Raw genomic sequence first — 21,223 nt, 5'->3', positions numbered from 1 at the left:
AGCATTCATCATTTCACATCTTGGCCACAACAGCCTTCCTACTTCATATGCATTGCCTCCAGTGTCAATATCCTTTTCACTGCTATCAGACTGAACTTTGCCAATTATAAACATATTATCATTCAGAGCTTAAAATTCTCCCAACTTGAGGATAAGGTACTAAGCATAGCAATGACCTACCTATTCAGAATAATTACCCACCATGCCCACTGATGCTTCAGCAATATAGCAATATCTAATCTCCTAAAGATCTTCAACATATCATGTTGCATCAGAGCTGTATGAACTCACTCAACTATTGTCTCTGACTAAAATGCCTTTCTCTGTCTTACCACAATTCAAAATCTTGACCTTTCTTCAAGAGTTAGTTATTCATTTATTGGTTAATTTATTCATTCATTTATTTTAGGCCTAAGATACAAAAGAATCTGTCCAAAAAGAATACAGACTAAATAGAAGACAAGAAGTATTAATTAATATTAATAACAATAATAGCTAACACTTATTGAGCATGTAACAGGTGATAAACACTGTGCTAATGGGCCTTACATGAATTCATATTTAACCACCATGAGAGCTGTGATATTGTATATAATAAGAAATACATATTTTGGTCTTCATCCTGGCTCCTGAAACAGCACCATAGCAATAAAGGTGAAAGATTTGTTACAATATTTGGTTTTTATCCATTTTCTGAAATAGTTCCAGGGAATCCCCTGGTGGTCCAGTGGTTAAGACTCCATGCTTCCACTGCAGAGGGCATGGGCTTGATCGCTGGTCAGAAAACTAAGATCCCACAGGCTGCAAGGTGTCACCAAAAGAAAAAAAATCTTAAACCACGAAACAGTTCCAGAGCAATAAAGGTAAAATGAGCATTTTTTGTTATTTCTAATGAGCTTCTTTCAACTACAGCTGAATTTATGTTAATGAGGTAACTTCTAGAAAGCCCCTAAGGACATGCGGGCTGGAAACAGAGCAGGTGGATGCCAGGGGAATCTATCACATTGATTTGAGGGTTGGAACTTTCAGCCCTGCTCCACCAGCCTGCAGGGAGGGGAAACGGACTGGTGCTTGAGTTAACGGCTAACAGTCAATGATTTACTCAATTGTGCCTACAGAATGAAGCATCCAAAAAACCCCTAACTTAACTGTTCAGAGAACTTCTGGGTTGGTAAACAAGTGGAGGTAGAGGGTGGTAAGACGGTATATCCCCGATACCTTGCACTATGCATCTCTGCTAGCTGGCTGTTCCAGAGTTGTATCCTTTTCTAATACCCTGGTAATCTATTAAGCAAACTGCTTTCCTGAGTTCTGTGAGTTATTCTAGCAAATCATCAAACCTGAGGGGGAGGTTGTGGGAACCTCCAAATTACAGCTGGTTGGTCAGAAACACAGGTGACAACCTGAACCTGCAGTTGGTATCTGAAGTAAGGAGGAGGGGAACAGTTTTGTGGGACTGAGCCCTTAAACTGTGAGGTCCATGCTAACTTCAGGTACTGTCATCACTGAACTGAAGGCCATCCAATTGGTTTCACGTTGGAGAATTAATTGGTATAGAAAAAACACCCACCTGTCTAGTATCAGAAATGAAGTGGTGGGAACAGTAGTAAAGGAAACAGAGTTTTCTTTACACAAATCTGAGGTGGTATAACAAAAATACCCACTTCAGAGATGAGGAGCATCTTGCCTAAGGCTAAATATCTAGGAAATGGGGGGAAGCTGGGATTCAATCCTAGGAACCTGACTCCAATCCAAGTTGACAGGTATGATTAGTGAGTGTCACTTCTGCACTGTGCATACACTTCCACCGTTGCATGAATCATCTAGTAGGGTAATCTTTTTACCATTACATTCTTCACTCTTTAAAGACAAGAGAACATGTATTATTCATTCACTTATCCCCAACACTATCATGCTAAAGGTACTCAATAAATATTTAATAAACAAAGCACTGAAAATCATTTCTAAAATGAATAGTGGTATCTCAGCAAACTAATTTTACTTATTATGATACAGGCCTTTGACCCTCTTAGTTTAGTAACACTTCATATCAAGCATGAATGCCCTCTTGATTTCTGGATCTTGACCCCTACTAAAACCTAGCTGAAGGAGAGCATCTTATTAAACTCATTAACAATGAGGTCAATAAGACTGGTAAAAGTTACTAAGGCCTATTTCCTGGTAACAGGCAGCAAAGCTTTAAGACAGTGGAATAAGCATCCAATAGTAAAATATGGGATGTTCATTAGCAAAAAAAAGGCTTTTAGAGCAAGAGATCTTTTTGGCAAACCATTTTCAAGTGACTCCATGTAAGCAGAGTGCTCTTCTCAGATCAGCATTATACAAAAACAAGTTTCAGCAACTAAGAGCCTGTTTTCTTAGAAAAGGAATCAGTCGCTGCACTTCCAAGGTTTCCAATGTTACAAATCCTTACATTTTCTTATAACGTCTTCATATACTATATACCTAATCTAATCAGTGATGTCAACAAAGATGATACAAAGAAAGACAAGTGAAATACAACAAAAATGATCACTGCTCATATGGAAAATTTTTCAGGAAAAAAAATAATAGTTTTAGTGTTACAGCTACCATATTTTCCATTTCTCATAAACATTTCAGAAGGATAAGTTTTAGGGCAAACTGCTTAGGCTTAATTCCTGATCTATCACCTAATAACAACCCTCCTGTGCCTAACAGTTTATCTAAAAAATGGGGTTAATAAAGCTACTTACACCTCAACAGTGGCAGGCTACAGTCCAAGGGGTCACAAAGAGTCAGACACAACTGAGCAACTAACACTACACTTCATCTCAACAGAGTTGTACTGAGGAGGTACACCATGTAGGACACTCCCTTTAAATGATGGCTGCATCATTACTATTGCTCATAGTAACAGTCAGGGAAGTTGCTACTGTTCTTTCCAACAAGAATGGAGAGATCTCCTTGAATATACAGAATATGGAGTAGAAAACACAGAAAAACCTCATCATAGAAGGTAACACAGTTGACATTTATAGAATACTCCACCCAACAAATGCAGAATACATGTTCCCTACGAATACTCTTGGAACATTCACCAAAATAGGCCATGTCTTGGATAAGTAAGTCTCAACAACTTAAAAAGATTCAAATCTCAGAGTATGTTCTCTGTTCAAAATGAAATTAAAAATCAGATTAAGAAAGATATCTAAAAATTCTGCATATATCTGGAAATTAAACAATGTATTTCCAAAGAACTCACATATCACAAAAGAAATAACATGGGAAATCAGAATATACATTTCAAATTTATGAGCACACAAAAGATCGAGTTTTTGTGGGTACAGCTAAAGCAGAAGTTAGAAGGAAATTATAATCTTAAAAATTAAAAGATTTTAGGGAAAAAAGATATTAGTAAAAAAATGTTTTTCAAAATCTTCACATGAAGAAACTAAACAAGTTAAATCCAAAGAACAAAAAAAGGAAATAAAAAAGAAAACAAAAAGAATCAACAGAAGAAAAAACATAAAAACAATAGAGAAATGAATGTGCCCCAAATTTGGTTCCATGGGGAAGAATGAAAATCAATAAAATCAATATACTTCAAGGTAGGCTGATTAAAAAAAACACAAGGGAGAATATATAAATTAACAGTATCAGAAATAAAAGCAGATCATAGAGATTCTAAAGACATTAAAAATAAAAAGGGAATATTTTAAGCAATAAATTAAATATCCTTGATTAAACTGAAGATTCCTTGAAAGACAAGGATCACCAAAAAATGACTCTAGAGGAAATAAAAATAATAATAAACAGAGTAACATAGCATCTACTAAAGAAATTAAATTATACCATTGGTCAGAATCTGCCTGCAACTCAGGAGACCTGGGTTCAATTCCTGGGTCAGGAAGATCTCTTGGAGAAGGGCATGGCAACCCACTCCATTATTCTTGCCTGAAGAATTCCAGGGACATAGGAGCCTGGTGGGCTACACTCCATGGAGTCACAAAGAGTCAGACAACAACTGAGCAATTAACGCTTTCACTTTCTTTCACTTTGCAAAGTTAGAAGGGCTTCCCAAGTAGTGCAGTGGTAAAGAATCCACCTCCCAATGTAAGAGACATGGATTCGACCTGTGGGTTGGGAAGATCCCCTGGAGTAGGAAATGGCAACACATTCCAGTATTTTTGTCTGTGAAATGCCACAGACCGAGAAGCCTGGCGGGCTACAGTCCATGTGGTCAAAAAACTAACACACAATCGAGCGACCAAGTACAAAGTTAGAAATGTCTTCTTATTTTACATTAATTTAAATCAGTTTCACATTTAATGGAGCTGAGTACTACAAGTGAGTCTAATTTAATCTTTTTAATTCATATGAAATGACGTCAAATAGGTTTTTTTTTTTTTTTTTTGCCTCAAATACTATTTTTCTAATTACTAAGAAATCTTATGGTACTTATGACTTAGTCACTCAATATCAGCAATTTTAAAAAATATAAAAATAACACTTAATAATAAAAATCCACTCATATATTCTTTATTTTTAAGTAAATATAAATTCCAGTACTCTTGCAAGATAAACAAGAGTACTGGAATTTACATATTTACATAATTAGATGTATGTGTATAGTATATGAAGCCTAACTGAGCAATGATAAGTTTTTGTAATATGAAAATGGTTAAGTGGTTTCTGTATTTGTTCACTGCACTGATGCTTGCTTTCACATTACTTTTTGCATATTACAGTATATGAAGCAACAAGCATTTTTAAATTTGGGAGAGAGGGAGCACTAAATAGGATATGAGAAATTCCTATCACTCAAACAGAATATTTCATTCTGATTTCATACAATAGATACTGTTAGAATTCAAATTATTTTCCACAGTAACATTCTCCCTTCATTTACAAAAAGGGTGTTTTACATACTAACACTGCTTAAGAACTTAAGAATTTCACAGAAACCCTAATTTTGTTCATCTAATATTAAAATCACTATATGCTGCTGCTGCTGCTGCTAAGTCGCTTCAGTCGTGTCTGACTCTGTGCGACCCCATAGACGGCAGCCCACCAGGCTCCCCCGTCCCTGGGATTCTCCAGGCAAGAACACCAGAGTGGGTTGCCATTTCCTTCTCCGAAAATAACTGTATAACCTTACTAATAAGTCAAACAACACATTCATATAATATTACATAGGTAAAAAGAACTATAACAATCAGTTATTACTTGGAAACTTTTTCACTATTACTTTCTATAGATAGATTTCTGTGCTCTTTCTTTTTGGTTTTATATGCCTTTGACTGTGTGGATTACAATAAACTGTGGAAAATTCTTTAAGAGATGGGAATACCAGACCACCTGACCTGCCTCTTGAGAAACCTATATGCAGGTCAGAAAGCAATAGTTAGAACTGGACATGGAACAACAGACTGGTTCCAAATAGGAAAAGGAGTACATCAAGGCTGTATATTGTCACCCTGCTTCTTTAACTTATATGCAGAGTACATCACAAGAAACACTGGGCTGGAGGAAGCACAGGCTGGAATCAAGATTGCTGGGAGAAATATCAATAACCTCAGATCTACAGATGACACCACCCTTATGGCAGAAAGTGAAGAAGAACTAAAGAGTCTCTTGATGAAAGTGAAAGAGGAGAGTGAGAAAGTTGGCTTAAAGCTCAACATTCAGAAAACTAAGATCATGGCACCTGGTCCCATCACTTCATGGGAAATAGATGGAGAAACAGTGGAAACAGTGTCAGACTTTATTTTTGGGGGCTCCAAAATCACTGCAGATGGTGACTGCAGCCATGAAATTAAAATACGCTTACTCCATGGAAGGAAAGTTATGACCAACCTAGACAGCATATTAAAAAGCAGAGATATTACTTTGCCAACAAAGGTCTGTCTTGTCAAAGCTATGGTTTTTCCAGTGGTCATGTATGGATGTGAGAGTTGGACTATCACGAAAGCTGAGCGCCAAAGAATTGATGCTTTTGAACTGTGGTGTTGGAGAAGACTCTTGAGAGTCCCTTGGACTGCAAGGAGATCCAACCAGTCCATCCTAAAGATCAGTCCTGGGTGTTCATTGGAAAGACTGATGTTGAAGCTGAAACTCCAATATTTTGGCCACCTGATGCGAAGAGCTGACTCACTGGAAAAGACCCTGATACTGGGAAAGATTGAGGGCAGGAGGAGAAGGGGATGACAGAGGATGAGATGGTTGCATGGCATCACCGACTCGATGGACATGGGTTTGGATGAACTCCAGGAGTTGGTGATGGACAAGGAGGCCTGGTGTGCTGCGGTTCATGGAGCGCAAAGAGTCGGACACGACCAATCAACTGAACTGAACTGAATCGTATATAAAAGAAAAGTTTTTGATGATTTAATATTTCTATTAAGTATGTTGATACTTTACAGGTACCATTATATGTTTCTAAAACAAATTTCTATATAATTTTACTAGCTGTTTTTTTCAACTGACATTAATCTTACATATTCACTGGAAGGACCGATGCTGAAGCGGAAGCTCCAATACTTTGGCCACCTGATGCAAAGAACTGACTCACTGGAAAAGACCCTGACGCTAGGAAAGATTGAAGGCAGCAGGAGAAAGGGACAACAGAGTATGAGATGATTGGATGGAAGCACCGACTGGATGGACATGAATTTTGAGAAATCTCCAGGAATTGTTGATGGACAGGAAGGCCTGGCATACTGCAGTCCACGGGGTCACAAAGAGTTGGACACAACAGAGCGACTGAACTGAATCTTACACATGCATTTTACAAATACTCTATTGTTAAGTCTAAATATCATTTGATTATCTGAAGAATTTTATTGCTTTTTATTGCTATTTAAGGAATTACACTGGCATTAAAGAAAAAATAGTAGAAAACAATATATGAAAAGAACAAAAAGATCCTACCTGTTTTAACCTCATGAAGAAAGTCTCCGTGAAAGTTTTTCTGCTGAAATACCAAAATCGCTCATTTGCAGGGTACACACGTACTACTGTCTCCAGGAGAAAGCGGACTGGCTCCACCACCTCTGTGACTACCATATCCACTGCCACGGTCATGTATACTCGTTTATCTGCAGTAGAAATGTTCTGTGTTTTATGCTAATTTTATTACTACTTGATTGAGAAAACAAAGTTAAAGAACTTAGGTTCTTTATACTCACGTTACCCTCTATGTTTAAGTGCTTTACTGACACATAGATTGACAAAAGTAATCAAGTTTCCCAAGTACATTTCTCAATTCTCCTAATCCCATCTTAATGAAAAGACTAAATCTTCTCTGATGATTTTAATTTTTCCTTCCCAAAATCAGGCCCTTAATATAAAAAATAAAAATTTCGAATGTCTTTTACACTAAAACTATCTTTCAGGTTGCCCCCCCAACAAAACAAACAAAAAACACTAGAAACAGAAAATCACAAAAATTTGCCCTTCATTCAATAAAAAAAAGATACTAGAAATTATTAGGTTTGTTTGATGAGTTGCATGGGAAGGAATGTCAAATCAGAAGAGACATTCAACCTTCACTTCGTTCAATTTGCTTGCAAAATTTTTATTAAAATGATTCAATGTTGTATGCTTTAAGGGAAGTCTCTAGGGATTTGTTAATACCCACAATGTCCATAATATATATTTACTCTCAGGAAAATCACTGACCAAAGCTCTAATGAAATAGCTCTGTGTAATTTTCATATATATATATATATACATACTCTCTGCATACATAACGTATAAAATATTCTCTGTATATACTCCATGTATACACACAGTATATTTATACATACTATAAATATATTACAAATATACATATACTATTTATAGTATATATACACTACAAATATATGATATAGTGAAAGTCTCTCAGTTGTGTCTGACTCTTTGTGACCCCATGGACTATACAGTTCATGGAATTCTCCAGGCCAGAATACTGGAGTGGGTAGCCTTCCACTACTCCAGGGGATCTTCCCAACACAGGGATCAAACCCAGGTCTCTGACATTGTAGGCGGATTCTTTACCAGCAGAGCCTTAAGGAAAGCCTATACTCTATATATAGCATACAAAAGACTCTATATATACACTATATATATATATAAATATACTCCAGCATTCTTGCCTGCGAAATCCCATGGACAGAGAGGAGCCTGGCAGGCTATAGTACACAGGGTCGCAAAGAGTTGGACACAACTTTGCGCCTGAGCATATACTATAAATATATATATAATATATATCAGAGCCCTGGCAAGTGCTTTTTTAGACAACAAGAGTATACGCTTGTAAGTCAACGTTTCAGCTACCATTTAAAATGCTTACTTGCTACAGCCTCCTTTAAATTTTAATCTGGAATCTTCTAGGCCAGTGTCTATTGGTTTTCTTTAGTTTCACTATGATAGGCTGATGGACAACTGGGAGTTGGTGATAGACAGGGAACCCTGATGTGCTGCAGTCCATGGGGTCACAAAGAGTTGGACATAACTGAGCGACTGAACTGAACGGATGATAGGCTGATATGGACTTGATTTACCCTTTTGAAATTCATTGGGCTTTTTGAACCTGTGGTTTCATTATTCCATATAACTGCATTATTTTTAAATTATTTTAAAATTTAAAAATATATTTCATCTGCAATTGTCAGTTCTGTTAAAAGGAAAGTTCAAATAATCAAGCCTACCATTAGAAGAAACCTTCAATAATTTCTTTTTAACCATTATACAACATTTAAAATCAACTATACTTCCATTAATACAATTAAACTCAACAAAAGATGTATTACATTTGTACTAAATGCAAGCATTCTATATGCCAAGTCAAGAGAAACTGAGATTCTCTCAACACTGTATCAGGATGTTATTTTGATATAGAATTATATAGTTTAACTGAACAAATAAATTTTCAAATAAATTATTTTTAATTGACAACCAAATAGGTGTTAAAATACAAAATGAAACTGAACTGTGTTACATTAAAAACAGATAAAAACTGCTTTTATAAGTTATTGTTTGAAATTTCTGTATTTTATTCATCAAAATTATCAGCTGGCTTATTTTTCCATTTTCATGTTGATTTTCTGAATGATTAAAAGGAAGAAGTTTATAGACTGATATTCACAAGTCTGCATCCAGAAATAACAAACTGTGGGTGTAAAGATTATTTATTCCTAATATATGAAAACCTAAATTTTACATAGTCATCGTTGTTTTTCTCTTTTTAGCCCTCATTTTGAAATAGCTTGATGTGTGATCAAATGCATGCAATTTATGGAAGTGGTAAATACTCCTGTTAAATTCAAGAATAATTATAATTTACTGTTCTTCATTAATATCTTTCCATATCCATATTCACTAATGCTCCTGTCTTTAACCAAAAGTCTATTGTGGATATAAAGTAAATAATATTAAACTGAAGATCAAGCAAACTGATCCAGATTTTCTCAATATAAATTATTGTGTTGAATCACAGTAAAGCATTTAGTAGAAGATTATAACTCATGAAGGGCTTCCCTGGTAGCTCAGTTGGTAAAGAATCCACCTGCAATGCAGGAGGTTCGACCCCTGGTTCGACCCCCGGATTGGGAAGATCCTCTGGAGAAAGATAAGCTACCCACTCCAGTATTCTTGGGCTTCCCTGGTGGCTCAGCTGGTAAAGAATCTGCCTGCAATGCAGGAGACCTGGGTTCAATCCCTGGGTTGGGAAGATCCCCTGGAGAAGGGAATAGCTACCCACTCCAGTATTCTGGCCTGGAGAATTCCACAGACAGTATAGTCCATGGGGTCTCAAAAGAGCAGGACACAACTGAACAACTTTCACTATAACTCCATGAGATGAAACTAAATTTTAGTTTAAAGGCAGACAGTAGAGAAGAAAACAACAAAAAACCACATGGGCAATGAACAGATATCTAGATAGAGGAGGAATAAAAATAAAAACAAGGAGAAAAATGAAAAATGAGCCTATTTATCATGTATAAATTCTGTTTAACACTAGATATATTAACAAAATGAAAAAATAAAAAGCTTGAAAAAAAGTATTTGCCACAAATGAAATCTTAAATATACATTACTAAATGCCCAAAGGTCAAAAGACTGGAATAAACAATTAGTAAATTTAAAAAAAATATATATATATATATAAGTAATCTGTAATATAAAGAAAAAAAAGTTAAAATAGATATCAAAGATATGCAAAAATTCCAGAATTTTCTTTCATCATTTTTTTCATATTCTCTCTTTTCCCCTACAAATAAAACAACGCTATTATGACACATGAAACACTAAGCCCAAATACTTTCCTAAATAATGTAATAAAATTAATCCACATATCCTTGGAGGGCTTTCTTCTGAATAGTGGAGGTTATCCCCACTGATACATAAAGTATGAAAAGAAGAATAACTCCATTTAAAATAAGTACCAGAATATTTTTTAAACATGGCAAAACAATATTGTCCATAGTGCAAATTTTATAATAAATATTGAGTAATCTTTTAGGAAAAGTCACCTTTTGGGGTTTCTTCATTAAGTGCCAGAAATATTGGTGCATTGGGGTTCCACATGCCAGTGATAACATAAGCTCTCCCATCACAGCTCTTTCCCATGGATTCCTATGACATTTCAAACAGAAATCACTGAGAATATTTACACCCCCAAAATCATCATGTTAACTTGTAAGTATATCTTACTTTAAGCAATTCAATTAATTAAATTTGAATTTACACTCAGGGCATTTATTTTCTTGGTAAATTTTTTTCACTCTACAGAAGCATTTCTTTAAATATTAAATTCTCCTGCAGCTTTCTCCAGCATTTCTATTTAGAGACACATACTCTAAGATAAAAGGTATGCCCTTACATGCTGACTCACAAAAACACAGTATTGGTATGAAGTTTTATTTAACTTTATCTTAGGCTGGTTGTCAAAATCTCACATACCCAGACATACAAGGATATATAAAGTGAGAATTAAGCTAATCACAGGAAAATATTAAAATTTTTCTTCTAATGTTCTAATTTTTAACTTATTCTTAAAATAACTAATTACCTTTGTCACAATTAACACCTTTAAAGTTAATACTTTTCTATTGTCTATATGCCAGATATATGGACACTTTCTTACAATCATAAATCAACATTAGGAGACTAATACCGGTTTGTATCTATACCCAAGACTGTTAACTATCTTCCTCTACCCTTATATTTATTCTCCTTCTTCCATTCTCTCCTTCTCTTCTCTTCTTCCTCTTCACTTCCTCCACCCCTTAAGACTTTCACCAAGCCAGCTCTTGATTCTCACTAAAGCAGAAACTTCTATAGTGAAAGCAAGAACACATGCAGTTGTGTATATGTATGTGTATGTGGTGTGGGGGAGCTTAAAGGCTGTCCCAAGGGAGAAAAGCACACAGTACACAAACATAGCATTTGCAAAAGAATATTATTATCTACAATACTTTCAATTTTCTGTACCAATTTCCTCATATTATGAATGGAGAGCGCTAAAAAGTTCAGGCTAAAAGACAAAAAAGTTTTTTTTTCAGTATTTCCCACACAGAGATGCTTCTCTGAATCCTTATGAAACTATTTCAGTCAGTTGGTAATTAGTATGCACATTTTTCTAGTGTACTGGTGATAGTTCACTGACCAGACTATAAAGCAGAGGAGAAAAACACTCAAGACCATGTAAAGGAAATCCACCCAGTACCTCCAATGCACTTATATATTCATATTCATTCTCTTTCCCTGTCTCCCTCCCTTCCATGTGCCTATCCTCTCTCTCTACTGTCTAATTAGACTCCCATTCAGAGCAAGAATGAGCACCTGACCCCAAAATATCTAGTTCATTTCTGGACAAGAGCTTATGCTATGCTTGAGTCCAAAAAATGAGCTAGACCAATCAAATTCTTTCTTTCAATTAACAAACACCAAAGAAAGTGGGCAGTCAGCAGTGGGGCTGAAAGGTTTTGATACAAAAATGACAGATCACATGCAGAATGAAGTTATAACTGAATTTAAGGTAGGGGAAAATATATAAAGAACAGCAGAGTATTAGTAAACTGCTAAAGTGTTAAGCAAGAAATGGAGAAAACACAAAAAACTCCTTAAAAATAGTGAATCATGTAGTCAAAAAAACAAAGGCACATATAAAGGAGGTGAGTTGAAGGGGCAGAAAGAGTGGGGAACCTAGAGAGAAGGGCAAAGAAGAGACAGGGAGGGAGAGAAAGGGCAAGGAGGGAAAAGGCGAGGACAGGGAAAAAAGGAAAGAGGCAGGCAATGGAGGGAGGAAGGGAGGGGGAGAGAGAAGGTGGTGCAGAAAGAGAAAAGGGAGCAGAGCACCAGAAGCTGTGAGAACAGGGGCAGCTCCTAAGAAAGAGGCTCACTGAAAGAGCAAGCCCATGCGGGGCGGGGAAGCAGACAGAAAGAGACCAGACAGAGACCACTGTTCAGGTTCAGGTCTAATTTCATCAAGGTCAAGTACCTTTTTTGTTCTTCAGGTGCTCTAAGTGAATCTTTGTTCCCTGTAAGCAAAACAGCCTAACCAAATCAAACATATTTTTATTTCTCTTTAGTCTTCACAACCACAAAAATACTGTCTCATACATTAAAAGCCTTCAGTAAGTTTCTCCTCAAGTCACTTCTGTTATTGTACTTGATATTTTCTATTACATAGTCTGGCTTGCTCCCATCCCCTTATGAAGAGACTTTCACAATCTTTGCTCTAGAGTTCTTTCCCAGCTCCTCTGCAGGCCTTCCCTCCCCCAAGAAGGCTGACAAGATCAGGGACATCAGGGAAAAGACATCTGGACAACAAACACCTCTGCCCCGAAGAGGCCAGGCTGGAACCACCAGACGCCCTCCTCTTAAGAAAATAAACCAGGAAATAGAAACAGAATACGGCACTTTGCAATGGAACATAAGCTGAAGAATCACATACAAAGCCATGAATAAACTACTGTCAAGTTATGAGTAAGCCGAAGCTATGAGGTCAAGTAGGGACAGCAGGGTAAAGCACACAGATGTTATCAGGAGAAGGAGACAACACACAAAGAAACGTAAGTTCTCGCTAATCCATTCATTCCTTAAGCAAATATGAGCCTACTATGAGTTACACTCTATGCCTGTGAGTATCCAACAAAGAAAACAAGAGAATGGTCCTGACTTTACGGAGTTGACAGGCTAATGATTTCCAAACAGTAAAATCAAGTTAGTGGATTATGATCACACTTTTAAATCAAGTAGAAGAAAAAAATAACAGATTTCATCAAACATGAATTATTTCATAAATTTCACTATTTCTTAAATTTCATAATTTAAGAATTATTTCATAAAAATTTTACTACAGCTTTTTTAACATTTATAAGTGTGTTAGATTATAATGTAAATTTTATTTCTGTGAGTCCAACTACTGGTCTAGTGTCTCAATAGTTAATTATGAAGATCCACAAACTTTCTGAACTTCCCTGGTGGCTCAGACAGTAAAAGCATCTGCCTATAACGCGGGAGACGCAGGTTCAATCCCTGGGTCGGGACAATCCCCTGGAGAAGGAAATGGCAACCCACTCCAGTACTCTTGCCTGGAAAATCCCATGGACAGAGGAACCTGGTAGGCTACAGTCCGTGGGGTCGCAAAGAGTCAGACTCGACTGAGCAACTTCACTTTCTTTCACTTCTTTCACAAACTTTCTGAGGCATCTCTAGGATTATAAGTTGTGTTCCAGTTCCATGAAATCTGACTCTACTCAGTTTTCACCTCTTTTTGGTACTTTCCTGTTCAGCTTTTCCTAGGTATTGATGGTTATAAATCAAAAATTCTCATTTCCTTATTCCTACACTACAAGTATCTTCAAAACTATTCTCACTACTGGGAGAAAATTCAGAGTCCATTATCTGCACCACCCCAAAAGAACTTAATTAATTTTATTTATATGTGATTTTGTTTATATACTATGCATAATATATATAAGTAATTCGGCTGACTAAAAATATATTTTGTTTATAAATATAGCTTTCTTTTTCATGTATCTTTTATATTAAACAAAATTTATAAATGTATAGAAAAGTCTCAGCTCATCCTGCTCACTTAGCATTCAGGGAACAAAGTATGCACTGCTCAAAAATTATTCAAGTCAAACAGAAAAGCCTCATAAATTCTGAAGTTCAATTGTACCCTTTTTCAAAGTTTGTCAGAATAAAGTGCAAGGGGAAATCTGTTTTCAAAGAGTTCACATACTTGGATATGTCATAGAAGTATTAATATCTTGCTCTAGAGGGCAGAACTAAGACACATGAGGCAAAGTTACAAGGAATATGATTTCAGGTGATTACAAAGGTGTAACCTGTAATAACCACAACTGTCCCACAGTCTTCATTATAAGGTAATGAGTTCATTTTTATTAGATGTAGTCTGGTTAAGATACCACAAAGATTAATAACATTGGGTAACAACAAATCACAACTGCTGATAATTGTACATACAAACCCTCCAACTTGATCAACTGTTTGTTGCACTGGTAAGCCCACTGCTCCCTCCAGGAGCTTCAGTGCTGACAAGCCTTTGATTTCAGTATGGACTCATTAAGGTGGAGGGATGCACTACAAGTGAGGGGGGATCAGAAGCTCACGCCAGGTCTCTACATCTCTGCCAGTGATTCATCTTAATCTTTTAAACTCTGCAAGATCATTACTAATTAGGATCTAGGACCTGATAAGTATTTAATGTCCTTGAAACTACCTCCTCACAGAATTTTCAGGGCTCCAAAATGTTATGTCTTGCCTTAAGCAAAACCACCTGCATTACTGATATGCTGTAAAAATGGATGGAAGAGAGATGAACCAATAGCTAATCTGTTTAACCAATAGCTAAATGTAACTGGTTGTGCTTACCTTACCTACCCAAGCAATGCTTCCTCGCTATTTCTGTGGCTCACTGCACCAACTCTATGACAGCATTTAACCCAATGATATCATTACAGATTTAAAGATCTATTTCCATCACAAGATTATGAACCCAAAGATGTCAGACCTTTATAACCATACCTATAATGCCAGCACTCCACACGATATTTAGCATACAATTAGGTGCTCAAAAATGCTGAATAAACCATCCTGCTACCACTAAAAAATCAATTATCATGAAATAAAGAAAAAGTTGATATAATTTGTGATATTTAAATGACATTTGCAAAATACAGCTGAAAGGAGAACATGTAGTGCTACCTTAAAAAAAAAATCTCACTTAAGTAAAGAACTGTATACTTATACTAAAATAACTATTTCTTACAACATTTCTAAACCATGAACTGGATGTTTTCATTAACTACACTATTAACAGGTATTTGTCAAGATGGCTTGCCATTTTTACATCAAAAATCAACTCTTGAATATATATTAACCTTCAAGGGCATTCCTTAAATGAATACCACTCCCACAATAAATATACTTTGCTAATGAAAGGTAATCAAGAAGGAAAAATACAGAAAGGGAAATGCTTTAAAGAAAACAAATGCATCCATCACAATACTCAAATTAATATCAATAACACTGCATTAAAATAAATGAAAGGAATCATATCCATTTTGGATATGCCTGTTATAATCATGTACTTGTTATTTTTGGCTTAAAAGGGTTTTTTCCTAAGAAGTCAAACAGATGAGTGGATGAACTTTTTCATAACACTATCCTTTTATCTGCTTTCAACTTGCATGTGATTCTTTCTACAAAATTTTTTAACTCCTAAGTTTCTCCCTCATTAGAAATTTTAAGTATGGGGTTCCAAATTAAATGACTACTATCACACAGCTGAAAGTTAGAAGTAATTTTGACAAAATGACAAGATTTCAAAATAGAATATACTTTAAGAACATAAAATAACTATCATCTATACTTGGTTAAGGTGCTAAAGATTTTCATTACCATATCCAGTAAATGCATGTCACTGTTCTTCACGTTTCGACCTGGGCTTAATAACATTCCAAAACATCTGAAAATATTGGGGGGAAAAAAAGAAGAAATGAGGTATCAAGAATATATAGAAGCCCAGTGAGCAAAAGCCTTTTAATAGTAACTATACAATCTGTCTAGCTCTATACTTACAAATAACATTTTTTAGAGAAACATCACAAATAAGAATCCATCAAGATACATAATAAAATCACACAGAAATAAATTATTTAAATTCCCAGATCTCTATTTCTGCTTCTGAAAGATTACCAATGAACAGAAACTGTGATAAAAATAGCCACAAATTGTTAACTGAAACAAAATACATACTGAGACATGAACTAATTTCTAGGTAAAAATTAGAGATTGTTTGCCTTAGAGTTATTCCAAACATACTGATCAAGATCAACTAACCTAATTAAATTAAAAGTAAGAAAACTTTAAAAAATTTGAATAAAACACTGTACTCTCTCTTTGCATCAAGCCACGTTAATACAGGCAATCACCTGGCCCTCCACAGGCATGTTCACTGAGTAGACTATCAATACTGTATCTTCAGTTTGAAAAAAAAAAGTTATATGAAACTCATTACTAAAAAATGCTATTATACTAGTGAAGATACTATCCAGAATATAATATATTATTAAATACTTATTCTGTGCCTCCTGATACTAAGGAAGTTTTAGGAATCCAATTAACACTATCACTTTATTTGTAAAGGGTTTTCATCAACTATAAAATTCAGTTACACCTAACAGTTCTTTATATTTGTTATGGTATTATTATTTTTTCTTTACTGTTAGCAAACGTAAACTCCTCTTATACTCAAGAGGCAATGTGATCTATCCACAGTGCGCCTCTCTCTGCCAACAACGTATACCCACACTTTCTAGAATAGTTTCTATTACAGCTTTCCAAATGTTAAAAATATGCTACAGAGCATTTTATAAAAGGAGTAAAGAATATAAACAAACTAAATGTAAGATTTTTTAAATTTCAAAATAATGGCAGCTGAGCAGGCAATACTAAATCTGATCCTTGTTTTCCAAAGGTTTACTTTTCCAGTGGCAGGGTTTTTCCTTCCATAAACAAGACAGAGAGTGGTCCTATGCAAATATGAGCTTAGTAAGTGGTAAAACAATATTTACTTCCTGTAAATATTTGAGGATACCTTCTAGAAGTCATGTAAAAATGATCAAGTATATAATAAAGATACAACAAAGTCAGTAAGCTTTGAGGAAAACCTTCCAAACACACTATTGTGAGCAAAATATAATCAACTAAAATAGAGATAATTATAACCTAATACTCTTAATTTTAATATGCTTCCTATACATTGCTATGAACTTTGAACTCACATAACAAACACTGTCTATACAAATTAAATATTAATTTATCAGCTACTTCATTGTACTATTTCTAACTGTGCCTTAAATTCTTTATAACTACGGAAAACAGAGTGGAGATTCCTTTAAAAACTGAGAATAGAACTGCCACACGACCCAGCAATCCCACTGCTGGGCATACACCCTGGGAAAACCAGAACTGAAGGAGACAAGTATACTCCAATGTTCACTGAAGCACTGTTCACAACAGCTAGGACATGGAAGTAACATAGATGTCCATCAACAGACAAGTGGATAAACAAGTTGTGGTATAAATGCACAATGGAATATTCCTCAGCTATAAAAAGGAATGCATTTGAGTCAGTTCTAATGAGGTGGATGAAACTGGTGCCTATTATACAGAGTGAAGTGAGTCAGAAAGAGAAAGACAAATACTGTATGCATGTATATGGAATGGTTTTTTTCCAGTAGTCATGTGTGGATGTGAGAGTTGGACTATAAAGAAAGCTTCGCGCCAAAGAAATGATGCTTTTGAACCGTGGTGCTGGAGAAGACTCCTGAGAGTCCCTTGGACTGCAAGGACATCCAACTAGTCCATCCTAAAGGAAATCAGTCCTGAATATTCTTTGGAAGGACTGATGCTGAAGCTGAAACTCCAATACTCTGGCCACCTGATGCGACGAACTGAGTCATTGGAAAAGACCCTGATGCTGGGAGGGATTGGGGGCAGGAGGAGAAGCAGAAAACAGAGGATGAGATGGTTGGATGGCATCACTGACTCGATGGACATGAAGTTTGAGCAAGCTCCAGGAGTTGATGATACACAGAGAAGCCTGGCGTGCTGCAGTCCTTGGGGTCACAAAGTGTCAGACACGTCTGAGCGACTGAACTAACTGAACCGACGGAATTTAGAAAGACGGTAACGACAATCCTACAGGCAGGGCAGCAAAGGAGACACAGATGTAAATAACAGACTTTTACACTCAGTGGGAGAAGGCAAGGGTGGGATATTTGAGAGAATAGCATTGAAACATGTACATTACCATATGTAAAATAGATGACCAGCAAAAGTATGATGTATGAAGCAGGACACCAAAAGCTGGTGCTCTGAGACAACCCAGAGGATGGAGTGGGGAGGGAGGAGGTAGGGGAGTTCAGGATGGGGGGACACATGCATCCCTGTGGCCAATTCATGTTGATGTATGGCAAAAACCATCACAATATTGTAAAGCAATTATCCTCCAATTAAAATAAATTAATTAATTTAAAACAATTTAGTTTCTCCAACTAAAACATCAGATCAATGCGGACAAAGACATGTCTTACGTTCTCTACATATTTTGCTTCAGCTTGCATCTCTCATGGGTGTTTTATTTCTTCTATTACAGGATTTGGGGTTGGTTTATTTATTTACTTATTTATTTTTTTATTTGGTTGTGATGGATCTTATTTGTGGCATGTGGGATCTAGTTCCCTGATGAAGGATCAAACCCGGGCCCCCTGCATTGGAAGCACAGAGTTTTACTCACTGGCCCACCAAGGAAGTCCTAATTATACTGTTTTTAAGTTACAAAGGGCTTTCCTTGTAGCTCAGCTGGTAAAGAATCTGCCTTCAAAGCGGGAGACCTGGGTTCGATTCTGGGTTGGGAAGATCCCCTGGATAGGGGAAAGGCTATCTACTCCAGCATTCTGGCCCAGAGAATACCATGGACTGTATAGTCCATGGGGTCTCAAAGAGTTGGACATGACTGAGCGATCTTCACTTTCATTTAAGTTACAAAACTATCATATAGTCACTGTAAAAAGCTAAAGAATACCAAAGTGTGTAGGGAATTTCTCCTTCATCTCTAATCTCAGCCCCTTCAGGAACCAATACTAAGGGTTTAACAAGTACTGTCCCTACTTTTCTTTTGCTTGTTTTAAAAATTAAAGTTTTATACTGTTTGTCAGGATTCCCTGATAGCTCAGTTGGTAAAGAATCATCCTGCAATGCAGGAGACCCCAGTTCGATTCCTGGGTCAGGAAGAGCCCCTGGGGAAGGGATAGGATACCCACTCCAGTATCCTTGGGCTTCCCTTGTGGCTCAGCTGGTAAAGAACCCACCTGCAATGTGGGAGACCTGAGTTCTACCCTGGGTTGGGAAGATCCCCTGGAGAAAGGAAAGATACCCACCCCAGTATTCTGTCCTGAAGAACTCCATAGACTGTATAGTCCATGGGGTCGCAAAGAGTCAGACACAACTGAGCAACTTTCACTTCACTGTTTGTCAACACGAAGTGACAACAGTGTGACCTTAGTGAAAGCACCTATCCCCTTGGGCCTCTGCTTCCTCTTCTACAAAATAGGAGAAGTGCAACACATGAACTCCAAGGATTCTTCCAGCATTAAAACTGCGTAATTGTTTTCTATCAAGCTATAATAGTCATTTACAAAATTATATTTCATTAAAGCACAACATGATTCCTATGGAGACAAGCTGGGTCTATTAGGAATAACATCTCAGTAATTAGATATTATTAGTACCACAAACACCTAATGTGAATATTAAGTGCTTCACTAGGGAATTCAAAGCATTAACCCTTCTCTTATTAACTCTATAAATAATGTTTTAAGCAAACTGCTATTACACCTATTTTTTTTCAAGGAGCTCACAATCTAGTATGGGAGGAAAATAACAGACAATTACAACCTGTATGGTAAGTTCTATGATAGCTGTTAGTACAGAGCACAAAGCACAGAGAAGACACATCCAACATTATTTATTGGCCCAAAATTTGAAATCAAACCTCCTGAGAATAAGATGATAGTGTTATCATATTAATAATTACCATATTATAGCAGCTGTTTATTGAATGCTTTCAGGCATTTACTATACTGTTGCATCCACATTTTAAAACCAACCGCCATATAACAAATGACAAAACTGGTTTCCAGAAAGTAGAAGTGTTTTGTTCAAACCACATAACTAGTAGGCCATGACTCTGACTCCAAAACTGCATAGTCACTTAACGTTATAATTTGTCACTTTCTGGCCTATCAGTCATTGTTGTTCAACTGCTAAGTCATGACCAATTCTTTTCAATCCCATGGACTGCAGTATGCCAGGCTCTTCTGACCTTCACAATCTCCTGGAGTTTGCTCAAATAATGTCCATTGAGTAGGGGATGCTATACAACCATTTCATCCTCTGCTGCCCCCTCTCCTTTTGCCTATCAGAAAAAAATTATAAATTCCTGGTATGATCCTGGGCATGTCACACACTTCAAAGCCTCATTTTCCACATTTCTGAAACACAAATATACCTGCTTATAGTTCCACTATGTTAATATACAGTTAAAATGAAAAAGTCTCACAGGGAAAGGACACTGCAAACTATAGCTGCTGCTGCTGCTGCTAAGTCGCTTCAGTTGTGTCCGACTCTGTGCGACTCCATAGATGGCAGCCCACCAGGCTCCGCCATCCGTGGGATTCTCCAGGCAAGAACACTGGAGTGGGTTGCCATTTCCTTCTCCACAAACTACAGAATAGTTGCCACTTATACATTATATGGAACAATGGACTGGTTCAAAATTGGGAAACGGGTACATCAAGGCTGTATATGGTCACCCTGCTTATTTAACTTATATGCATATTACAACATGGAAATATCGGGCTCAATGGATCACAAGCTGGAATCAAGATTGCCAGGTTCAGTTCCAGTTCAGCTTCTCAGTTGTGTTCGACTCTTTGTGACCCATGGACTCATGCTTCCCTGATCATCACCAATTCCAGGAGCTTGCTCAAATTCATGTCCATCGAGTCTGTGATGCCATCCAACCACCTCATCCTCTGTCGACCCCTTCTTCTCCCACCTTGAATCTTTCCCAGCATCATGGTCTTTTCCAGTGAGTCCATTCTTCACATCAGGTGGCCAAACTATTAGAGTTTCAGCTTCAGCATCAGTCCTT

The 21,223-nt window shown here is 36.6% G+C and overlaps 1 protein-coding gene across 3 annotated transcripts in view; it reads right to left on the bottom strand.

The window, feature by feature from the left end:
• The window catches only part of RABGAP1L (RAB GTPase activating protein 1 like), a 739,452-nt gene that overhangs the window by 592,960 nt on the left and 125,269 nt on the right, over positions 1-21,223 (bottom strand). For 2 of the 3 annotated variants that reach the window (XM_070768910.1, XM_070768911.1), the window contains exons 8-10: positions 15,904-15,970; positions 10,500-10,602; positions 6,913-7,079 (exon numbers count right to left, since the gene is read on the bottom strand). In XM_070768910.1, the coding sequence (XP_070625011.1) occupies positions 6,913-7,079; positions 10,500-10,602; positions 15,904-15,970 (337 nt within the window). The remainder of the gene's footprint in view (positions 1-6,912; positions 7,080-10,499; positions 10,603-15,903; positions 15,971-21,223) is intronic. The other variant, XM_070768912.1, reaches the window with a different exon arrangement.

Source organism: Bos indicus, chromosome 16 (assembly GCF_029378745.1).
Source record: "Bos indicus isolate NIAB-ARS_2022 breed Sahiwal x Tharparkar chromosome 16, NIAB-ARS_B.indTharparkar_mat_pri_1.0, whole genome shotgun sequence".
NCBI lineage: Eukaryota > Metazoa > Chordata > Mammalia > Artiodactyla > Bovidae > Bos > Bos indicus.
This window is presented reverse-complemented; position numbering and strand designations above follow the sequence as displayed.